Below are 22,940 nucleotides of genomic sequence, written 5' to 3' on the forward strand. Positions count from 1 at the left end.
ACTGTCTACAAGTACCTGAAAGGCGGTTGCAGCAAGGTGGGGGTCAGTCTCTTCTCCCAGGTAACAAGTGATAGAATGAGAGGAAACAGCCTCAAGTTGCGCCAGGGGAGGTTTAGATTGGATATTAGGAAAAACTTCTTCACCGAAAGGGTTATCAAGCATTGGAACAGGCTGCCCAGGGAAGTGGTGGAGTCACCATCCCTGGAGGTATTTAAAAGCATGTAGATGTGGTGCTGAGGGCCATGGGTTAGTGGTGGGCTTGGCAGTACTGGGTTAACGGTTGGACTTGATGATCTTAAAGGTCCTTTCCAACAAAAACGATTCTATGATTGCAAACCCTCCTGCTGCCGGATCTGCAGCCTGGAGCTGGCTGGGGACCAGGGAGATAAGGATGAAATGGGGCAGATGCAGCTGGAAATGGGGGGAGCCTCCCAGCAGACATGGCTCAGGTGCTGGGGGGGCACTTAAATCACTTAAAACCAGAGGGCAAAATCCTGGGGACAGCAAGGAGGAGGGGTCAGTGCAGGAGGAGGGATGAGTGCCGGGCAAACACGGGGCACGTCGCTGCAGAGGAGGGGACAAACCTGCTCTCACCACCCACAGGAACCAGCTCAGCTTGCAGCTCTCACCAGGACAGTCACCTGTCCTAAGGCGTAGGCGACGGGCATGGGGTTTTCGGGACGTTGCCTCCTGTCCCTGCACAGCAACCTGGCTGGCTTCGCTGGAGCGGGGCTCCTCATCTACCTGGCGTGCCTCTGTGGTGAGTGGCTCTCGCATGGGGAATGAGCATCCTAGGAGAAAGGGTCAGAGATCTGCAGGAATGGGGGAGACTGCGCTTGCAGATGGATGGGGCAAAGCTTCCTTTGACCCACCAGCCTTTAAAAAGGAAGAGAAAGCGGCGGATGGGGAAGGAGACCTTGTTATCTGGCTAATTAACCTGGCCCCTGCGCTGCTGCCCTTGGACAGAACGGTTGGGAAATGCTTGGAGCCTTACCAACCGGTGACAGTCAAGACCAGAAATTGCTTATTTGTGTTGGCCACCTCTTCAGGGCCGGCCAGTTCGTTTACAAAGGACACAAAGTCCTCTCCCCTCCCCAGCGCAAACAGGAGCATTTATTCTGCTCTGCGCCCTGAAGACATGAAGGCTTTCCGGGTGGTGACCCATTGTGCTGCAAGTGGGATGCCAAGGTGCTTTTCTTGTGTTTTTCTGCCTCTGCCTGCCTCGTTTTACATCCACTTCTCCAGGAGATGCTGCAGACTCTACCTAGACCCTAACCCAGGCATTCCACAGTGGCTGGGCAACTCCAGCGCTTACCGCCTCATATTTACCTTTCTTGCTGTAGTTTCAGCCCATTCAATACCCTCCTCTAAGACTCAGCTCCACTCGGCTAGGGGCCATGGGTCAATTTGCTGTGCAGACTGCCTATCACATCACACAAATCACTAATTAAAGCAGCGGGTTGCACGTAGACAGACCCCCCTTTCCCTCAGACAGCAGCTACTCCCTTCTGCAGTTTCCCAGAGTTTTCAATCCAGCTGGCAGCGTTTTCCGTTTCATGGATTGGGAATACTAAGCAAAAAAAAATACCTGAAGCCCCTTTAAAGATAATTGTCTTTCAAAAAGGGGGTTTGCAGAGCATTTTCTCTCCTGGTCTTGGATTATTTTTTTTTTTCTCTTTGTCTTTGAGACAAAGGAGAAGCACGTCCATGGTTCATATAAGCCACTGCCGCTTGCAGAGGCTCCATGAAGCTCGTGCAAGTGACACAGCCTTTCCCTGTGCTGCTCTTCCACACCAGACCCTCTCCATATCCCTCTTGCAGACCCGGTTGCTTCCCAGCGGGTTCCCCTCTGCCTGTTAGATGGCCTGCACCACTGTGCTGGCAGGGTTGAGGTCTTCTACAAAAACCAGTGGGGAACGGTGTGCAATGACCACTGGGACCTGGAGGATGCTGGCATGGTGTGCCAGCAGCTGGGCTGTGGCATGGTGCTGTCAGCCCTCGGGGCCGGGCATTTCAGGGCAGGGTCCGGTCCCATCTGGCTGGACAATGTCAACTGCACGGGGATGGAGGTCACCCTGTCTTACTGCAGGACAAAGGGCTGGGGAAAGAACAACTGCCACCACAATGAAGATGCCGGCATGGTGTGCTCAGGTAATGCCCCACAGAAATTATGGGGCAGGGACGATGACAACCCACGGTCCACAAAGCAGTTCCCTCGCAAGGAGTGTTGCCCCCCCCAGTTTTCCAAAAGCTCCCTGTGGTGCAGAGCACCCATGGCCCCAGCAAGGGATGGTTTTGTGGTTTGTCCTGTACAAGGGACTGCAGGCTAGGGAGCAATTTGGGAAGCAATCTTGGAAACATTGTGCTAATTCCACCTTCCTGAGATGCTGAACCCCCTCTGGGGGAGGCGTAGGGGCCCCTTGCACATCGCACACCTCCGTGGTGAGCAGGAGCCTGCGCGCCTTGCTTTGGCTGTGTTTTTTAGGGAACACAGACAGGGCTAGAGACGCGTTGTGTTTTGCAGGCAGGCACTGTGAGACGCAGCCTTAGGCAGAGGAGAGTGGGGCCAGGAGGAAACACCCAGATTCTTCCTCCCCGTCACCAACACGAGGGACAGGACGGTTTCCATGCACTTGCCTCTGACGAGCCACAATCAGCTAGAGAGCACTCTTTTATGGCCACAAACTGTGGGACTCCAAAAGCTTGGAACCTTGGTGGCTGATCGAGGTGGAGGCGCTCACAGCGACTGGTAGATGCTGGAGCCACCGGTGCCAGAATTGTCCCAAGAGACATCGGCACACGGGTGTGCTGAGCCCTCCCAGCTGGCACCTCCACCTGCAAAGAGAACGTGGTGGCCCATGAACACCAGGTAAAAAAGCTTTCCTCCTTCTCCTGTCCCAGGATCCTCAGGATCTCCAGCCACAGCAGGAAAGACCACGGGTTGCTAGGACCACGTGGCATCATCCCAGTCTCAAGGTGGTTGCACGTTGGTAGCAACTGGGCACAGTCAACAACTGTGATGGAGTGTAGAACGGTCTTGCAGAAATGAAGGGCAAGGGGGTTTTCATGGTCCACCTCTCATGCCCTCTGTAGACTCATCCAGCCACCCTACGGCCATCCACGCCGGTCCTGCAGAACTCCGCCTGGTGAACGGCCCAAACCACTGCTCTGGAAGAGTAGAGGTGATGCACGACCACCAGTGGGGAACCGTATGTGATGATGACTGGACCTTCCCCGATGCCAGCGTGGTGTGTCGGCAGCTGGGCTGTGGGAGAGCAGTCTCAGCCTACAGCGGAGCTCACTTTGGCCAGGGATCGGGCCCCATTTGGCTGGACAACGTCCAGTGCGTGGGGACCGAAGCTGCCCTGTCCGAATGCCCGGCCAGACCTTGGGGTGTCAACAACTGCGACCATGGAGAAGATGCCAGCGTCGTGTGCACAGGTAACATCATGCTCCACTCCCAGGATTCGTACTGGTTTCACAGCGGCAGCCAAGGGCTGGGCAGCAGACACCTGGGTGGGGACACCTTGTCCCCCTTGTCCCATCTCCTACAACGTGCCATGCTGGCACTCTTTAGCACACAGGTCCATGAAAGTAAGGAGCAGTAAGGATAATCAGGTAACAAGTGATAGGACAAGAGGAAACGGCCTCAAGTTGTGACAGGGAAGGTTTAGACTGGATATCAGGAACAATTTTTTCACTGAAAGGGTTGTCAAGCATTGGAACAGGCTGCCCAGGGCAGTGGTTGAGTCACGTTCCCTAGAGGTATTTAAAAGACGAGTAAATGTGGTGCTGAGGGATATGGTTTAGTGGGCAACTTGGTAGTGTTAGGTTAATGGTTGGACTCGATGATCTTGAAGGTCCTTTCCAACCAAAACAATTCTATGATTCTATAATAGGAAAGGAACGATGCCCTTTGGGCAGCACGCAAAAAGCGCGCTCGCATGGGCACCAAGGAGTGAGGGGAAGCACCAGGACTGGGTGCTAGATGCTCCTAGCAAGGTCCCAACCCACCACACCATGGGGACCAATAGCCCACAAGCTGTGCAAAGATGGGGCTGGTGGGGGGGCTGAAATCTTTTTGAAGCAGGGGCAGTGGCAACAGTGGTCTGCAGAAAGTCCCTCCCTTTGGGGGCTGCTGCAGCCATGGGAAGGATTCATGGACAGCCACCCGGGAGGACTAAAATAAAGGATTGCGACCATTCATGGTTTGCTTGCGCTCATGTTGAACGTGTACAGGCTCTGAGGTTTTTGCCCTCACCTAAGCTATTTAGCCCCAAACGTTAGATATTCCTCAATGGCTCTGTGTGGACACGGGAACCTCCCTGTGCAAAACACAGGGGAGCATCCTCCAGCACGGGGCTGACCACGGTGGCAAGAAGAGGCACCTTGGGGGACACTTGGTCTGACACTTCCCTTGTGTCTCATGTCACGAGCAGGCACTGCCACCAACACATCAGCTCCGCTGCGCCTGAAGAACGGCCCCGGCCACTGTGTGGGGCGCGTGGAGGTGTTCCACAACCATCAGTGGGGGACGGTGTGTGACAACGGCTGGAGTATGGCTGAGGCGGCGGTGGTCTGCCGGCAGCTGGGCTGCGGGACAGCCGTCTCAGCCCCAGGCTCGGCTCACTTCGGGCAAGGATCCGGCCGCATCTGGCTGGATAACGTGAACTGCACGGGGACAGAAGCTGCCCTCTCCGACTGCCAGGCCAGGCCGTGGGGATCCAACAGCTGTGACCATCAGAAAGACGCTGGCGTGGTGTGCTCAGGTGACCCACGTTAGTTGGGATAAGTATCATGGAGGTTGGGGTGCAGGATCAGCAAAATCACATCCCAGGTAGCCAGGGAAGGGTGCCTTTACCCCACCCTAGTTTAAAAAAATAAAATTAAATCAAGAGAAGGGTATGAATGCCACAGTGGGTGATGCTCTTCCCTGTGTTGGCACAGGCTGTGAGACCCCAGAGTGTCACTAGAATGATTTTGTGTAGGAAGAGCAAGTCCTTCTCCTACTTCTCCCCTTTCTGATAGCTCTAGCTACACAAATTCATTGGGCAATGCTTCCTCCCAACTCCCATAGTCACTGCTGACCCCAGAACCATCCCATACTCACCCCAGGACCCTTTGTCAAGCTCCAAGCCCCAAGCTCTGGAGCGACCCCTCTTTATCCACCCCAACAAGAAGCAAATCCCTACACCAGCCTTGATGGTGTAGCACATTTCCCAGGCAGACAGAGGCTGCACGCGTGGAAGGATGCTGTGATTTTCCTGCAGTTTAGCATGTTGCAAAGCCCAGCTGGAGTCGTGGATGATGGTCAGACATGAACATGCCCCTTGCTCCCTTCACAGATGCAGACACTTCGGGGCAGCGCCAGCTGCGGCTGATGAACGGCTCGAACAGCTGCATGGGTAGAGTCGAGGTCCTTCACGACCAGAAGTGGGGTACCGTGTGCGATGACACCTGGGACCTCGAAGATGCCGCCGTCGTGTGCAGGCAGCTGGGCTGTGGGATGGCGCTGTCAGCGCCAGGCTCAGCTCATTTCGGACCAGGGTCAGATCCCATCTGGATGGATGAAGTTCGGTGCACGGGGACCGAGTCCATCCTCACCGAGTGTGAGCTGGGCAGCTGGGGAGAGCACAACTGTGGCCACAGCGAGGACGCTGGTGTGGTATGCTCAGGTAACACCAAGCTGCAGGGAGCGAGGCGGGGAGCCAGGATGGTTGGTGTCCATCCAAGGGAAGGCTTGACGGGTGTTGGAGCTGCTGTTCTACCCCAGGGCTGTGCCAGGTTCCTTCCTCTCTGTTCACTCTTCCCCATCCCCAGCATCAGAGTAGAAGTCATCTTTCACCCAGCCACTTGGCTTGGAGTTGAGCAAAGATGCCACCCTGCCTTAGACAGGAGTTGTTCACCTAACTGATTTTGATATAGTCTAGACTATGTCCCTCTGGCTCATCAATGACAGCATCCTGTGATGGGCAAAGCCTTGCTTAAAAAAAAAAAAAACAATCCAGGTGCACCTTTCCTAGACACAGGAGTCCAGTGCCACCGGGGAGGTGGGTGTGGGCCTCCCATGAGCCCCATCTCACAGACACCAGCCCTGCGGTGACATTGCTTAAGGCATCTTGTACAAGGGTATGGAGTAAGGTAACCCATGCCTTGTAGCTGGCCACAGGTGCTGGTGGCTTGCCTTCAGCAGGGCACCAGAAAAAAAATGCCTGGTAGCAAGTCAGAAGCTCTCAGAGGGGCCACCTCACCCCCTTCTGCTCTTCTTTGCAGGCACAAACCCCTTGCAGGTGCGGGTGAAAGACAGTCCCAGTTCCTGCGCGGGGTGGGTGGAAGTGCTTTACAACGCTACCTGGTATGGGGTGTGTGGCAGCAGCTGGAGCTTGCTGGAAGCCAAGGTGATCTGCAAGCAGTTGGGCTGTGGGCCAGCCCAGTCGGCACCCGTCAGAGCCCAGCTCAGCCGCGGGGACGGCCGTGCCTTGCTGGAGGGGCTGAGCTGCCAGGGGACCGAGTTTCTGCTCCTGGAGTGCCAGCAGAGAAAGATGGGTCCAGGGCCATGCAGGCACGGTTTGGAAGCCGGCGTGGTGTGCACAGAGCAGAAAGGTGAGTGCCAGCATCCCCCATCATCTGCTCTGTCTGCAGCGGGGGCAACCCAGTGCAGACACATGGTGGGGTAAAGGCTCCTACCTCCATCCCAGCCTTGGCTCCCTCCTAGGCAGGGAAAAGTGTTGCCATAAACGTTTTTGGTGGGAGCCATTAGGTGGGCAGGGTAGAGGCACCTGAAGGCAGCGTCTGCGAGGCAGCGGAGTGGGACCAACTGGGTGAAGGTGTCTCAGTGGCCGTGGAGATCTGAGCATCCCTGGTGGACACATTCTGTTTGCATTAGCCCAATGAGGGGGTGTCCATGCTCCCACCCTCCTGAAGCAGAGGGTGACCTGTCACTCCCGCTGATGAGCCCCAGCCCCCAGGAGGGCAGTGAGGGCGGATGCTGCAAGTCCCCAAGAATGTGCAGCAGAAGAGAAGGGTGAGAGAGGCAGAAGGGGTCAGGCCATCCGACCAACCCCTCTGAGCTTCTCTCTTCCCACAGACCTTATACAGTCCTGCTCGGTGCTGACAGGCCTGCTTGGCACAGGGGCAATGCTCTGTGGGACCCTCTTGGTCTTGTACCTGTGGACAAGGTGTGGAAGACGGGCTGGACGTTCCCCAAGTAAGAGCAGGACCACAGCATGTGGTGCACCTGGCCTGCTTGTGGAGCTGGTTGCACTCCTGGCTGGCATGGATGCACCCCAACCTGGGGCTGGGGATTGCACCTTCCATGCATCACCCTGATCCTCCATTTTGCAGATAAGCCACTCATAAAGAAGACAGAGGATGCCAGGACGTCATCAGAGGCTTAGGCAGCCACGCTCCTGGTGGCGAAGGCAAGGCTCCCTCAGGACCCCAGAAGAACCTGTTCTGTGGAGCTAGAAGAGCAGAGCAGCTGCTGTGATGATCAGCAGAGAGGACCCTCTCTGACAGAGCAGAGACGCCTGCCCCGTGTGCCCCATAGCCCTCAGCTCACTGCACTGAGCCTCTGTGGGTCCCAGTTCCTCCATGCAGCACCGCAAAGTCCCTCAGTCTCCAAGCAAGGTCTTCTCAGATTAACCCCTATCTGGTCCTCCGGGTAGGCTTCAGCATCCTAACCCCATCTGCACAGACTCCTCTTATTCCCAGTCCTATAAGCGCTGTAATCCTCGTTCCCAGCCCTATAGCTCCCTATAATCCTACAACCCCCTGCAGACTCATCTGCAGCGGCACCCAGTGCCATCACCCTCAGCGCATTCCCAACGGGATCATACCTTTTCCCCTCATCTCCCGTGGAAGTGAGGAACTCGCCCAGAACGGGGTGAGAAGTCCCTCACCCATTGTATTTATTCAATTCACTTTGGAATACCAGTAAAAAAACCCTGAAACCTGAAAGAACGAGAGTGCAGCATTATACAGATTCAGGGATATGGCGTGACTTGGCGAGGTGGAAGTGGTGGAAGAACAGGCCCCTTGGTGATAGAGGGATTGTAGATGATCAGATCAGATACAGGAGACTCTAGATTGCTAACGTTGGGTGAGACATTGTCCTGGCCACCAACAAGGAAGGGTCACATTCCTAATGGAACAACTGACAGAGTCGGGTCTGAGCCCCAAACCATCCACCGCTTTGGTGAAGCCAGGAGGCGCCATGGTCAGAGGAACGCCGCAGTGCCATGGGAAGGGAATGAGGGGACCAGGAGCTTGACCAGGTTGTGATGAAGGTGTGCCTTGCGAGCCTAGCTGATCGCCGCACAAGGGCATGGAAGGGAAGAGTCAATGCAAGAGGCAGCAGGGAGAAGATGTGCGTGACAAAGAGTCACAGCATGTATTTCAACACCCTTCACGTCTAGCCTCCCACCTCTCCATCCCTCCCAGCCAGCGGCTGGCAGCCATGACCAGTTTGTGTCTCGCTGCTTGTCCTAAGCCGTACAGCCCCCCTGGCTGGGTGTCTCCTGTCAACACATGGCCACAAGGTCATCTTCTGCTCCTCCATGGACATCCATCACTCCTGGGACTTCAGGGTTTCTCATCCTCCTGCTAGCACTTGCGCCTTCTCATCCTCCTGCTGGCTGCCCCTGCAGACCTGGTCCTCCAGCCTTACCTGTCCCAAAGTTTACATCAAAGGCCCAGGGCTCCTTCTAGCTCTGGGTAGAGTGTCCTCAGAACAGGGGAAAACAGGAGCTTGGACCCAGTTTTATGCAATAAAACATGTCCACCATTTGGAGAAGGTCTTTGTAATAAAGCCAGGATGAGTTGGGGCTCTTCATGGCTCCAACATGCAGGACCAGCACCTGCTAGATCCGAGCTCAGGCCATGGGCTACTCGGCAGAAATGCTTTGCAGGGACTGCAGTATCTCAAGAAGGGTTTTTTCCAGACTTCCCAGGGGGACACAACACCCAAATTCAAAAGGAGCAGAAGGGACACAGGACATGACTCACTTCCAAAGCGACTGTTTGAATGGTGAAAACAGCCCCAGCAGAAACGCCCATGCCCAGAGCTGCATCAGCCATGTCAGGCTATGACAGTTCACGGCATTCACATGCCAGTCCGTGTCAGGAATCTGCTGCTGGCCTGTTTGTTTGCAAAGAAGGGGAACAAAGTCCTCAGGCTCACTGAGCCTCGGTACAATGAATGCAGTCACCTTTCCCCACTGCTCTACTTTTTATGAGATGTTTTGACTCATTTCTAGCCTAATTTTCACCTGCTCATTCTTGTACCTTTGTTTAGTACACCTCTTCTTTTCCTTTTGGTCTTCAGCCCTAGCTCTGCATGTCACTGGGGTTTGGGTTTCTCCTGTTTGATCTTCCTACAGGCAGCAACCTACTCTCCACTCTACTACCCCTCTCAGGTTTTGCCAGGCTGAACAGGTTAAACTCAGCCTGAGACCTTCCTGGCCATGCTTGTCCTCTTCCTACCACATGCCCTACTTTTGCTTCTTCAGACACCAGCAGAACCATCTACCTTGTTTCTGGCAGGGGTCTCATCCTTGCCCAATGCAAGCCCCATCTTCAAAGCACCACCAGCACAGCACCCACCTCCATCTGAACCCTCCCATTTGGAGCAACAAGTGATGTTAATTTGACGACCCTTTTGCAAAACTCATTTTTTTCCAGTGTCATGCTGCTCTGGCTTCGGGCCCTTTCCTTGCACAACTTCAGCGTGCCACCATGAAGGGGATGGGAGGACAGCAAACTCTTCCATCTTCTCGGCATCTCGGGACATGCCTGGGGCAGTGATTTGCAAGGGACGTGCCTGGAGTGTTATCTGCTTAACAGCAATTTGGAAGCGAACTGCTACTCCAAAAGGGACCCTTGGGGTCTTGCAAGTGCAGCCACAGTAGGATAAGAAAATTGCAGTTCCCCTTTGTTTTCCAAACCCGACCGAGCCATCCAAAGCATCACAAGGTGGGTGCAAGACCCGTTCTCATCACGGTGTCCAGCCTTGCCTGATGGCAAACAGCTACAGTGCAGGTGCTGGCTCCAGCCTCCACAGTAAAGCCATTTCCAGCCTTTAGTAACCTATTTTCTCACAGCAGATGGTCCCTTACACCCCAAAACCTAACAAGACACTTTCTAATGAAGCTAATGTAGCTGCATTTCCCCAGTTCTGTGCACAAAGGCTTGATTTAGCTTGTCAAAAGTAGATACTAGGACGCGTCAGGGCAGCCAAGGTGCCCGCAGGGTCTGGCACGTATGGAACGGAACCCGAGCGTCGAGAGGGTTTTGTTTGCTCCATGTTTTCCTGGAACAGCTCGCTGTTTCGCAAGATGATAACAAGCGCGTCACCTCCTGGCAGAGCTTCACAGGAGGTGAAGCTCCTGGGGGGAGCAGGGCAGAGGAAGAGGAGGGCTTGCTGCAGAAATCCCAGTTTACCCTCCCAGTTGGCCAGTGGGACACCAGGCTCAGCTGACATCTCCCACAAGGACAGTCCACTCCAGCCTCCAGCCCGTGGTCAGGCTGTGAACATGGGGATGCCAGGCAGTCTCCATCCCTTGTCCAGCCGCCCTGGGGGCAGAAACCAACCCACTCGCAGGGGAGCCAAGAGCGTGGGGACCCTCCTCCTGATGGCATGCCTTTGGGGTGAGTGGCGTTCGCCTTCACTGCTGACCGCAGGGAGCCCATCGGCCACATCGGCTCCTCCAGCCTGTTCAACTAGTGCTTCATGGAGTGCAGCAGAGGCTTGTTGGGGGTCCTGGGTTTCACTTGGGGGTCTGGGGCAGGGGGGAATGGCTTGTGATGGCTTTGGAGGTGGGTGAAAGGGTTTCTTTATGCAAAGCTGGGAGCTCATCTATCTCTGCTGCACTCCAAGAGCCATGCGTTGCAGGTCTGCTTCTGCCAACATGGTTTTGTCCCATAATCAAAGGCTTGTGCCCCATAATTAAAGGCTTGTGACCATTTGCCCCCTCCCTGGAAGTGTTTGCCCCCTCCCTGGAAGTGCTCAAGGCCAGGATGGATGGGGCTTTGAGCAACCTGGTCTAGTAGAAGGTGTCCCTGCCCATGGCAGAGGGGATGGAACTAGATGATCTTTATGATCCCTTCCAACCCAAACCATTCTGTGATTCTATGATTATTACAAGAGTGGAGGGAAGCATGCCCAGTCCTGAAGCTGTCTCACAGCTGGCCGTGGCCTCCTGCCCTGCATTAATCTTGGCTTATCCTGGACTCTGCATGGCAAACTCATGGTATGGCTGCACAGAGGGGGCTTGGCCAAACCCAACAGCACTGTGCACTAAGAGGGGCGGCTCCCTGTATGATGGAGGGGTGACCAAGCAGGGACCCACATTGCCAGGACAAAGCTGGGTGGCTCATGGCTGTGCAGCACAAGGAATGGAACATTTGTTCATCCTATGAAGACAGGCTGAGAGAATTGGGCTTGTTCAGCCTGGAGAAGAGAAGGCTCCGGGGAGACCTTCTAGCACCTTCCAGTGCCTGAAGGGGCTACAGGAAAGCGGGAGAGGGGCTTTTTACAAGGGCATGGAGTGACAGGACGAGAGGTAACGGTTTTAAACTGAAAGAGGGGAGATTTAGATTAGATATGAGGAAGAAATTCTTTCCTGTGAGGGTGGTGAGACCCTGGCCCAGGTTGCCCAGAGCAGCTGTGGCTGCCCCCTACCTGGCAGTGTTCAAGGCCAGGCTGGATGGGGCTTGGAGCAACCTGGTCTAGTAGAAGGTGTCCCTGCCTGTGGCAGGGGGGTTAGAACTAGATGGTCTTTAAGGTCCCTTCCAACCCAAACCATCCTGTGATTCTATGATTCTGCGATTTCTTGTGCTAATGGGGCAGAGTGGCAAGAGACATGACCCTTGTGCTCAGGCAGAGCTGTAAGGAAGCCGCAGACCCTACAAGTCCCTTATCCGCAGCCATGGTTTGCTCTCAGACATTGGTGCAAGGGTGGGGAAGAGCTCTGCTGCAAGAGCAACATCATGCCAACGGTTAATGGCAATGGTTAAGAAAGGGCCTGGGGTTCAGCCTCCTCATAGAAGTGAATCTTGAGGGGCAGCTTTGCAAAGGGGCTTTATCGCAAAGACACTTCATTGCAAAGACGCTTTCCTGCTCCCCGCTACGCAGCCCGAATAAAGACCTGAGCTACGCACGCCTGCACCCAGCGTGCCACAGCTACCCAGATGCTGTTCATATTTGAATGACTCAGGGATTTGATTTTTAACCTGTTTTGTCCTATTTCTGGCCCCTGTGACTTCCCAAGTGCTACGTCTGGCCCTTTGCTTGCTGATAGTCAGATCCGTGCACAGATCAGTGCCTGAGCACTTCGGAAATCATTATCCACGGTCAAAAAGCTTATTTACACAACGCAATCGTATCCCTCTTGAACTTGTTTTTCTGCTGATCCAGTTGATCTCTCCATGTGACTAACATCCAGTTACAGCTCCCTTCTGCATGGTCTCCTTTCAGTTAGAATCATAGAATCATAGAATTGTTTTGGTTGGAAAAGACCTTTAAGATCACCAAGCCCAACTGTTAACCCAGCACTGCCAAGCCCACCACTAAACCATGTCCCTCAGCACCACATCTACACGGCTTTTAAATCCCTCCAGGGATGGTGACTCCACCACTGCCCTGGGCAGCCTGTTCCAATGTTTGACAACCCTTTCGGTGAAGAAATTTTTCCCGATATCCAATCTCAACCTCCCCTGGTGCAATTTGAGGCTGGTTCCTCTTGTCCTATCACTTGTTACCTGGGAGAAGAGACCAAGCCCCACCCTGCTACAACCTTCTTTCAGGTAGTTGTAGAGAACGAGAAGGTCTCTCCTCAGCCTCCTTTTCTCCAGGATAAACAACCCCAGTTCCCTCAGCCGCTCCTCATCAGACTTGTGCTCTAGACCCTTCACCAGCTTCTCTGCCCTTCTCTGGACTCACTCCAGCACCTCGATGTCTTTCTTGTAGTGAGTGGCCCCAAACTGTACATAAGATTCGAGGTGAGGTCTCACCACTCTTAGCACTCTTGCGAAGTGTGCCTATGGGACTAGCGGTGATCTCACGCCGTGGGTCTTGCACATTGCCAAGACCCTTAGTTCAAGCACTTTTCCACCCGTCCTTGCAAGCTTGCCACGCAGCTGAACCCCAAGGCATTACCCACTCTTGATGGTGAAGCTGCATCTTTGCTGCTGGATGTTTGTACAAAAACATGCATAAGCTCAAATACCCATATTTCTGTCTACTACATGAGCAAGAAAAAGGCTCCTGGGGTGTGGGATCCACACTGGGGTTAATTCAGGCATTTAGATGCCAAGATGGGGCTCAGCTGCCTACAAACAGATACTCAGGACCATCTGAGATGCCCAGGGCAGGTGTGGGACGGTCAACACCACCTCTGAAACCCTTTTTGGGGGCCAGGATCCATCTCAAGTGCTTGAGCAGCCTAGCCACATCCACTGTCAGGGTTTCTCCTCCCCTCCTCTTTTCCCTCCTGGCTTTGCAGGCGCAGCTGCTGAGAGCCCAGGGGGACTCCTTCGCCTGGCAGGTGGCCCCGGCCGCTGCGCCGGACGTGTGGAGGTGCTCCACAATGGGACGTGGGGGACAGTGTGCGACGACGGCTGGGGTTCCCCTGAGGGCCACGTCGTGTGCCGGCAGCTGGGCTGCGGGACGCTGCTGTCGGTGGCACCAGGAACTCGGTACGGAGAAGGGACAGGACAGATCTGGTTGGATGAGGTCAACTGCACTGGCGAGGAAAGGGACCTCTTCGAATGCAAAGCCAGGCCATGGGGGGATCACAACTGTCACCACGTGGAGGATGCCAGCGTTGAGTGCTCAGGTAGCCAGAGATGGCAGTGATGCAGCTGCACCCCACCTCCACCCCTGCATCCCCTCCTGCTGTACCTGCAGTGACGCACAACCCTTCTCCGACTGTTCCCCTTTTGGGGTACCCGCAGACTCCAGCATCACCACCCTGGGCACCCTCCAGCTGCTCAACGGCCCCAACCGCTGCGCCGGGAGGGTGGAGGTGCTCCACAACCACATGTGGGGGACAGTCTGCGACGACGGCTGGGACTTGGTGGACGCAGCAGTGGTGTGCCGGCAGCTGGGCTGTGGCATGGCGCTGTCAGCCACCAGCGGGGCTCACTTCGGGAGGGGTCACGATCCCATCTGGTTGGATGAGGTGAACTGCACCGGCACGGAGGACTCCCTCTTCGACTGCCGGGCCAGCGCATGGGGGCAAAACAACTGCTTCCATGGGGAGGATGCTGGAGTGATATGTTCAGGTAACGCTCAACCTCAGGGTGCAAGAGGGGTCACCATCAGATTTTTCAGGGTTTCCTAAGGGATCATGAGATGGTTCCTGCATCCCCTCCAAGGGCGCTCGTCTGCAGCATCCCCTTCGCAGCTCTGGGGAGCACTTGCAGCACGCAGGCAGGCAAGTGGCCCTGCAAAGCCTTTGCCCACCTCCTGCTGCCATGAATCTAGTGCTGAGCTGCAGGAATAGCAAAGGGCTGTTCATTTGCAGTCGCATGCATGAATTACCGAGGACCTACCCCAAAAAGCCTGGTTTGCCTTGGGGGGCAACTAGGCTGTACCATGCAAAGCTTTCTGCAGGCATAACTCACCCCCCCTAGTTCCTGCCCATCCAGCCAAGCCAGGTCTGTCTTGCCCATCACCTGCATTTCAGGGCTTTTGATGGAGTTTTTGATGTGTGTGTAGCTCAGCTCATTCATTTGGGAGCAAGAAAGTGGCTTTGCAATAAGGTGACTTTGCAGTAAAGCCTCTTTGCAAAGCCACCCCTCAAAATTCAGTTTTAAGAGGACGTTGAGCATTGCAGGTACTCGGTCTCCAGTTTGGACGCTCACCATGCACAGAGGATGCTCAGGCTGGAGCAGAAACAGCCATGGCTCTCCCGGTGCACTTACCCTTGTGTGTCGTTGGCAGCTTCGGGGGTGTCCGTGGCCGCTGAGCTCCGCCTGGCCGACGGTTCGACGCGCTGCGACGGCAGGGTGGAGGTCACCCACAACGGCACCTGGGCAGCCCTGTGTGATGAGGGCTGGGGTCTGGACGAGGCTCGAGTGGTGTGTAGGCAGCTGGGCTGTGGGACGGCGCTGTCAGCACCCGGTGGGTCACGTTTTGGGCGAGGACGTGGGCAAATGTGGCCCGACAGCGTGAGCTGTGAGGGCACAGAGACCGCCCTCTCTGCGTGCAAGGCGAAGCCATGGGCCAACGGCACTTGTCACCATGGGAGAGAAGCCAGCGTGGTGTGCACAGGTAACTCCCTCAGGAGTGACACAGCACAAGAAGTGGTGGGTCTTGGTCCATCACCTTGATTTTCCGTCTCTGCAAGCAGCCCTGGACAACGTGCCCTCTTCATGGGTGTTTCCATCACAGCGTGTCGTGGGGTGTCTGGGGGGGGGCTGGAGAAATTTTGGGTGTCCTCCTGGAGGAGCTGGTGCTGATGCCAGTGGGTGGGATGCTGCCACGGTGCAGCTTGCAGCCTCTCGCCCCTTAGCCAGCAGGCACGGGGGATCAGCCAGCTCCTTTTTTGCGGTGATCAGATGAGCCTGCAGCACTTGGTGCAATGCCCAGTGACCTGAGAAGGTGCCAGGGCAGTTTTCCTTACCCAGGGGTCGCAGCGTGTTGGCGTTTCCCCATATTTTCCTCTTTTAGGTAACGATGTGCAGGGCGACCAGGTCCGGCTGGTGAACTACGACAGCCGCTGCGCTGGCAGGGTCGAGGTCTTCCATAACAAGCAGTGGGGGACCGTGTGTGATGACAACTGGGACCTGCTGGATGCTGAGGTCGTCTGCCGGCAGCTGGACTGCGGGCGAGCGCTGTCAGCCCCCGGGGCGGGTCAGTTCGGGCGCGGGGACGGCATCATCTGGATGGACGAGACGAACTGCACGGGGATGGAGAGCACGCTGTCCGCCTGCCGGGCACGGCCATGGGGCAACAATAATTGCTACCACGGGGAAGATGCTGGTGTGGTTTGCTCAGGTGACCAATGCTCCTTCGGCATCACTCCACGCAAGGCAGCGGGAGGTGGGGGGTGTCATGATGGCAGGTCTGTGCCCCCAGGTAAGACTAGGGGTCAGCATCAGCAGCCAGTGGGGTTTTCCCAGACCCTCCCTGCAGCTGATGGTCCTATCGGAGGGCTGCTCTTCCCACACCAAGGTGTTTATTTAAGGTGGTGGGAGGCATTCCTGCAGGGATCCCTATTTCCCACCCCTCTGGGAACCCTCCAGCCCCAACAACAGGACCAACTCGTTGCAGGGAAGCTCATTGAAAGCAACCCACCCAGCGAACAATTCTTGCAGGGAGTGGGGCTGGGGTCCAGGAGGATGCAGGACCAGTGCAGACCACCCTCTGCAGGGAGATGCTCTGGTGCAGGGTGCTCCTGGGAGGATGTTTTGGGTGGTGCCGGGGAGCCCTCCATGCTTTTTGATAGCTTGAAGAGGGGCCAGGAGCTTAATTTCAATACGATAAGCATGGAGGGAAATTGGCCACCATCTGAAGGCATTAATAAATCTCTCGGATGTTCTCAGACTCAATCATCCCTGAGCCAGCTCATGTCCGGCTGGCAAACGGCTCACACCGCTGCGCTGGCAGGGTCGAGGTGCTTCACCGGGAGGAGTGGGGAGCCGTCTGCGACCACGGCTGGGATAAGCAGGACGCCGAGGTCGTGTGCCGGCAGCTGGGCTGCGGGACGGCGCTGTCGGCATCGGCGGGGGCAAACTTCAGTGCTGGACCCCTGCACGTCTGGCTGGACAATGTGAACTGCCAGGGAACAGAGACGACCCTTATGAAATGCCAGACGAGCCAGTGGGGAGAGAGCAGCTGTGGCCACGGAAAGCACGCCAGCGTGGTGTGCTCAGGTGCGTTTCACACCAGCACCAGCAGCGGGTCAGGATGCACCAGTAATTTCCCCCATCCCAGTTGGGAGCAAGGTGCCAGCTTCACCCCACTTGCCGCTGGGTCAAGGACCTCCAAGCCCTTTAAGAAGTGTCTCCACGGGGTGGGGAGATGCTGTAGGTTCAGAGGTGATGTGACCATGCTATTAGGAATAGTGTAGCCAGCCAGTCTAGGGAAGTGATCATCCCTCTGTACTTGGCACTGGTGAGGCTGCACCTTGAATACTGAGTCCAGTTCTGGGCCCCGCACTTCAAGAAAGATGTTGAGGTGTTGGAGCGAGTCCAGAGGAGGGCGACCAAGCTGGTGAAGGGTCTGGAGGGTCTGACCTACGAGGAACGGCTGAGGGAGCTGGGGTTGTTTAGCCTGGAGAAGAGGAGGCTCAGAGGTGACCTTATTGCAGTCTACAACTACCTGAAGGGAGGCTGTAGCAGAGTGGGAGTCGGCCTCTTCTCCCAGGCAGCTAGCGATAGGACAAGAGGACACAGCCTCAAGCTTCGCCAGGGGAGGGTCAGGTTGGACATTAGGAAGCATTTCTTCTCAGCAAGGGTCATTAGCCATTGGAAGGGGCTGCCCAGGGAGGTGGTGGAGTCACCATCTCTGGAGGTGTTTAAGACAAGACTGGACATGGCACTTAGTGCCACGGTCTAGTTGACATGGTGGTGTCAGGGCAATGGTTGGACTCGATGATCTCAGAGGTCTCTTCCAACCTGATTGATTCTGTGTGATTCTGTGTGATTCCGTGTGTGTGCTGAAACGCGGGGTCCTTCCTCTTCCCGCAGTGGGGCTGGATGGTCTGAGTGTCTCCCTGCCTGTTTGCAGGCTCGGCTGTTTCCAGCTCTGCCCCAGTCCGGCTGGTGGATGGCCCAGGTCGCTGCGCTGGGAGGGTCGAGGTGTTTCACAATGAGAAATGGGGGACGGTGTGCGATGACAGCTGGGACTTCGTGGATGCCAAAGTGGTGTGTCGGCAACTGGACTGCGGGGTGGTGGTATCGGCTCCGCGGCGGGCTCACTTCGGGCAGGGACAGGGACCCATCTGGCTGGACGATGTGCACTGCGTGGGGACGGAGGCTGCCCTCTCCAACTGCAGAGCCAAGAACTGGGGCATCCATGGATGCGAGCATGCAGAAGATGCTGGCGTGGTGTGCTCAGGTAACCACCGCCCGTCGTGGCACTGGGAGCACCGTGGCAAACCTTACCATGCTCCTTCTTGCACTGGGGGGGGGTTTGACTCTGCTTTCCCCTACGGGTGCAAGGGCTTGCAAGGCAGGAACAGTTTGCAGCCAGCCCAGAGACCCTTTGCTTTGAAATCGTGGTCCCTCCTGGTGGAAGAGGGATGTACACAGACGTTGAAGTCCGAGAAAAACAAACACCTTGCCCATTTGCACTGCTATCACTAAAAATATGGTCTCCAGCACGCTTTTGACTGATGTTTTTATCACAAGTCCTGGCAGCTAGCATGGGCCAGAGACCATTCCCATCAGGCATATTACAACATGGCCACCTACTTCTTCACAGCAGGGCACACTGCAGTACAAATCAGTCTTCTCCCATTATGGTCAGGGAGGACTGTCCAACACCTTTGGTTGATCCATGGTAGATGTACCCTGTGATACTTAGAGCTGCATGAGCCCATGAGAGCCCATCTCCCATCCCTCTCTCTCCTCTCCAGCTCTGACTTTCTGCCAGAGGAACCCCACACCCCTTTTTAGTAGCTGTTAAGAAGCTGGGGCCACTGGGTTGCAACCAGGTTGCTTAATATCAGGATGGACTTTGCTTAATATCTGGGCGTCACTGACTGAGGCAGTCAGCATTGAATTCAGTCACCCCAGCATGGGAAGGTAACATCTCACCCTAGCTGGGCTAAGAGGTCCTACAGGAAAACCTGTGCCCTTCAGGAGCAGCAGCTGGAGGGCAGGTGAGGTATCCCAGGAGTCCCAAATGGTACAAGGACACCTACGTCTTGGCGCCTGGACCCTACCCCATGTGTCTGCTTTAGGAGGGCAAACTATACAAGGTGCATTGACTATAGTCTGGTCAAGGCCATCCTAATCAAGCCTTGGGCACCACTTGGGCCAGTTCACATCACACCTCAAGGGTCTGCCGTCTCTGTCATCGCAAGAGCATCCTTGACCCACAAGCTGTTGACCCCCATGGCTGCTCAGCCTCTGGTGTAAACCCATCGCTGGCAGATGGAGGTTTCACGGGGCAGAAGGTATCTCCTTAACGTGTGTACGCTCTCTGTTGTCGTAGGATCGGGCATTTCTGACCTCGCAAGCCTCCGCCTGGTGAATGGTTCAGATTCATGCTCTGGGAGAGTTGAAGTGTTTCATGATGAGCGCTGGGGGGGCATCTGCACCGATGGCTGGGACCTGGCCGAAGCCACTGTGGTGTGTCAGCAGCTGGGCTGCGGGGTGGCGCGCTCAGCCACGGGGTCTACCCAGTTTGGGACAGGAGATGGCCTGATCTGGGTGGATGCCGTGGAGTGCACCGGGACGGAGCGGGCCCTCTTCGAATGCAAGGTCAAGTTCTGGGGTGCTGAGAGCTGCAAGTCGAGGGGGCACGCAGGCGTCTCATGCTCTGCGGACGCAGGTCAGTGGCGGTGAGTCGGGGATCAGTCCTCCCCTGGGGGAGGCCATGCAGTCTGATCAAATTCACCCATCCAGCTCCTCCTTGTCCTGGCTCAACCACCCCTTGTTCCTCTGGTCCCACCAGGGAGCACAAGGTGTTTTCCGTTTCGAGGTCTACCAGTCCCTGGCTTCCCTCAGGCAAAGTGTTTGGAAATCCCAAGCCTGGGATTCCCAGAAATCCCCAGGCTGTAAAACAGGCTTCCCATCGCACGCAAAGAGCCCTGGCACACCAGGGTTGCAGCTGCCCCTGTGGAGTTCTTTTTGGATCCGTGCTACCACACAGCCTCAAGTCCTCGGGGAGTCCCTTCTCTTCACCAAGCTATTCCTTGCTCAGGTGCACGATGCACTTGGTGCGTCCTTGCCTGCTTGTCCCCATGTGGATACTCACATCATGGGAGCTCCTTGGTAACCTGGCCAGGTCCACAGTCTACTGGGCATGGTCCTAGCAGGCTTGTCCCAAAAAGCGTCCATGCATGCAGACCCAGAGTGCAGCAGCAGCAGAAATGCTACGTGCTGGTGGAGAAGACCTTGCAAGACCCCTTGCAAGGGGAGGTCCACCATGTTGCCAGCCACTGGACAGGCAGGCATTTATGGCCAGGATTTATTGTCCTCTGATTCTGTTTTTAGACTTGGACCTGAGAAGCTCAGAAGCCCTGCGGCTGGTGAATGGCCCGCACCGCTGCGCCGGGAGGGTGGAGGTCTTTCACAGACAGCAGTGGGGGACCATCTGCGATGACGGCTGGGACCTGAACGACGCGGCCGTGGTGTGCCGGCAGCTGGACTGCGGGACAGCTGTGTCAGCCCCAAGTTTCTCTGGTTTTGGGCAAGGATCTGGCCCCATCTGGCTAGATGGGGTGAGTTGCCTCGGGACAGAAGCCACCCTCGCTGAATGCCCAGTCAAGCCTTGGGGACACCACGCATGTAACCACGTGGAAGACGCCAGCGTTGTGTGCTCAGGTAACCCTCACTGCATGCTTTCCCTGTAAGATTGACCAAGCCTCATCCTTTTGCAGGCTGGGAACAGTTTGGCAACAAGCTGGCCAACAAATTGCCCAGATCGGTAAAAACCACGTTAAAATCGAAGTGTTCAGAGATATGGAAAAATATGATATGCTGGAAAAAAAGCAGCGTGGCTTAAGACACGCCTCTGGTACCACTGGAGGTATCCAAGATGTTTTCATGGGGTGAAGCATGAATGGCACCACTTCTGAGCTAGCTGCTACCAGTCTAGCCTTGGCCTAGCCGTGGTCAACCTCCAGGGACAGGTCAAATGGCAGTCAGAAGCAGTCAGGACAGGGACAACCAGAAAAAGATCCTTTCCTCTAAGGCAAGAAGTGGGTAGCGCCAGGTGAACCTAGGTGATGCAGGTTCCAAGGAAGGGGAAGGAAAGCATGAAGAAACACTGGGAAGGACCCTTGCGCATCCCTTCTTCCCAACACAGCATCCCTCAGGTGGAGACATGTGCACTTTCTCCTGTCCCAACCTCTGAACCAGGGTGCAACCATCCTCAGGGTGCAAGTAGTGGAAGGGATCTTCTGCATATGCCCTTGTGGCCAAGAAGGCCAATGGTATCCTGGGGTGCATGAGGAAGAGTGTGGCCAGCAGGTCAAGGGAAGTTATCCTCCCCCTCTACGCTGCCCTGGTGAGACCTCATCTGGAGTAACTGTGTGCAGTTCTGGGCCCCCCAGTTCAAGACAGACAAGGAGGTACTGGAGAGAGTCCAGTGGATGGGCATGGAGATGGTCAGAGGGCTGGAGCATCTCTGCTACGAGGAGAGGCTGAGGGAGCTGGGGCTGTTCAGCTGGAGAAGACTAAGGGGGGATCTTATCAATGCTTACAAATACCTTAGGGGCGGGTGTCAAGGGGATGGGGCCAGACTCTTAGCGGTGCCCAGCAACAGGACAAGGGGCAACGGGCACAAACTGAAACGTGGGAAGTTCCATCTCAATATGAGGAAAAACTTCTTGACTTTGAGGGTGGCAGAGCACTGGAACAGACTGCCCAGGGAGGGTGGGGAGTCTCCTTCTCTGGAGACATTCAAAACCTGCCTGGACATGACCCTGTGCAACGTGCTGTAGGTGACCCTGCTTTGGCAGGGGGTTGGACTAGATGATCTCCAGAGGTCCCTTCCAACCCCAGCTGTTCTGTGATTCTGTGCAGCTCCTTCCACCCTGCAAAAACCCCTGCACTCACTTCGCTGCAAGTCCCTGATAAAGGGCAAAGGACTTTCAACCTCACCGCAACACCACAACCCACACCTGCCGTGGGTGTGTCCTGCCCTCTCCAACCCAGCCGGTGTTAAGATGCACAAGCATATACCTAATAATGCCCATTTTTGGGTATTTTTCAGGCTCAGGGATTACCAGAATGCCCAGGCTTCGCCTTGTGGGTGGATTCAATGAGTGCACTGGGAGGGTCGAGGTGTTTCATGACAACGAGTGGGGGACGGTCTGCGATGACAGCTGGGACCTGAACGATGCTGCAGTGGTCTGCCGGCAGCTGGGCTGCGGGGTGGCCCTCTCAGCCCCCGGCTCAGCTCGGTTTGGGTGGGGAGGCGGCTCCATATGGCTGGACGATGTGAGTTGCAGAGGGGATGAAATCGACTTAATCGATTGCCGGGCCAAGAGGTGGGGCATCCACAACTGCCACCATGGGGAGGACGCTGGCGTGGTGTGCGCAGGTGAGAGCTGGGATGGGGCTGGCCAGAGGCAGAGCTCCTGCGGGTACCCAGGGGCAGGCAGCCAGCCCCCCTTCGGAGCAGATGCTACGTGCAGGGCTGGCGTAGGAGCTTCTTGCAGCTCTCACTCCTGTGTATCTCCTGGACCTTCACCTCAAGGGCAAGTGCAAGGTCCCGCACATGGGTCAGGGCACGCCCCAGTACCAGTACAGGCTGGGAGATGAAGGGGTTGGGAGCACCTCTGCAGAGAAGGCCTTGGGGATGCTGGTGGGTGACAAGTAGGACATGAGCTGGCAATGTGCGCTTGCAGCCCAGGAAGTCAACCATATCCTGGGCTGCATCAAAAGCAGCGTGACCAGCAGGTCAAGGGAGGTGGTTCTCCCCCTCTACTCCCCTCTGGTGAGACCCCACCTGCAGTGCTGCGTCCAGCTCTGGGGGCCTCCAGCACAAGGAAGACATGGAGCTGTTGGAGTGAGTCCAGAGGAGGCCACAAAAATGGTCAGAGGGCTGGAGCACCTCTCCTGTGGAGAAAGGCTGAGTTGGGGTTGTTGAGCCCGGAGAAGAGAAGGCTCCAGGGAGACCTTCTTGCAGCCTTTCAGTACTTAAATGAGGCTTACAAGACAGACAGAGAGAGACTTTTTACCAAGGCCTGTAGTGACAGGACAAGGGGCAGTGGCTTTAAACTAAAAGAGTGTAAATTTAGATTGGACGTAACTAAGAA

The 22,940-nt window shown here is 55.9% G+C and overlaps 2 protein-coding genes across 2 annotated transcripts in view; one reads left to right on the top strand and one right to left on the bottom strand.

Annotated features, from left to right (window-relative positions):
* The window catches only part of LOC137675626 (uncharacterized), a 139,872-nt gene that overhangs the window by 43,415 nt on the left and 73,517 nt on the right, over positions 1 to 22,940 (bottom strand). The window lies entirely within an intron of this gene.
* Positions 667 to 22,501, top strand: LOC137675635 (deleted in malignant brain tumors 1 protein-like). The gene is made up of 17 exons (XM_068421825.1): positions 667 to 760; positions 1,822 to 2,163; positions 3,124 to 3,441; positions 4,440 to 4,769; positions 5,346 to 5,675; positions 6,274 to 6,603; positions 13,545 to 13,835; positions 13,954 to 14,283; positions 14,945 to 15,124; positions 15,674 to 16,067; positions 16,613 to 16,878; positions 17,735 to 18,064; positions 19,166 to 19,504; positions 20,170 to 20,338; positions 20,556 to 20,704; positions 21,893 to 22,222; positions 22,341 to 22,501. The coding sequence occupies exons 1-17, from the start codon at positions 667 to 669 to the stop codon at positions 22,499 to 22,501; spliced, it is 4,683 nt and encodes a 1,560-aa protein (XP_068277926.1).

This window comes from Nyctibius grandis, chromosome 36 (genome assembly GCF_013368605.1).
Source record: "Nyctibius grandis isolate bNycGra1 chromosome 36, bNycGra1.pri, whole genome shotgun sequence".
In the NCBI taxonomy this organism is placed as follows: domain Eukaryota; kingdom Metazoa; phylum Chordata; class Aves; order Nyctibiiformes; family Nyctibiidae; genus Nyctibius; species Nyctibius grandis.

Coding starts and splice junctions, on each gene's coding strand:
- LOC137675635 (XM_068421825.1), top strand. CDS start 667: ATGGGGTTTTCGGGACGTTGCCTCCTGTCCCTGCACAGCAACCTGGCT. Junction 16,879..17,734: donor CGCCAGCGTGGTGTGCTCAG/GTGCGTTTCACA, acceptor GCCTGTTTGCAG/GCTCGGCTGTTTCCAGCTCT. Junction 20,339..20,555: donor CTGGACTGCGGGACAGCTGT/GTCAGCCCCAAG, acceptor ATCCTTTTGCAG/GCTGGGAACAGTTTGGCAAC.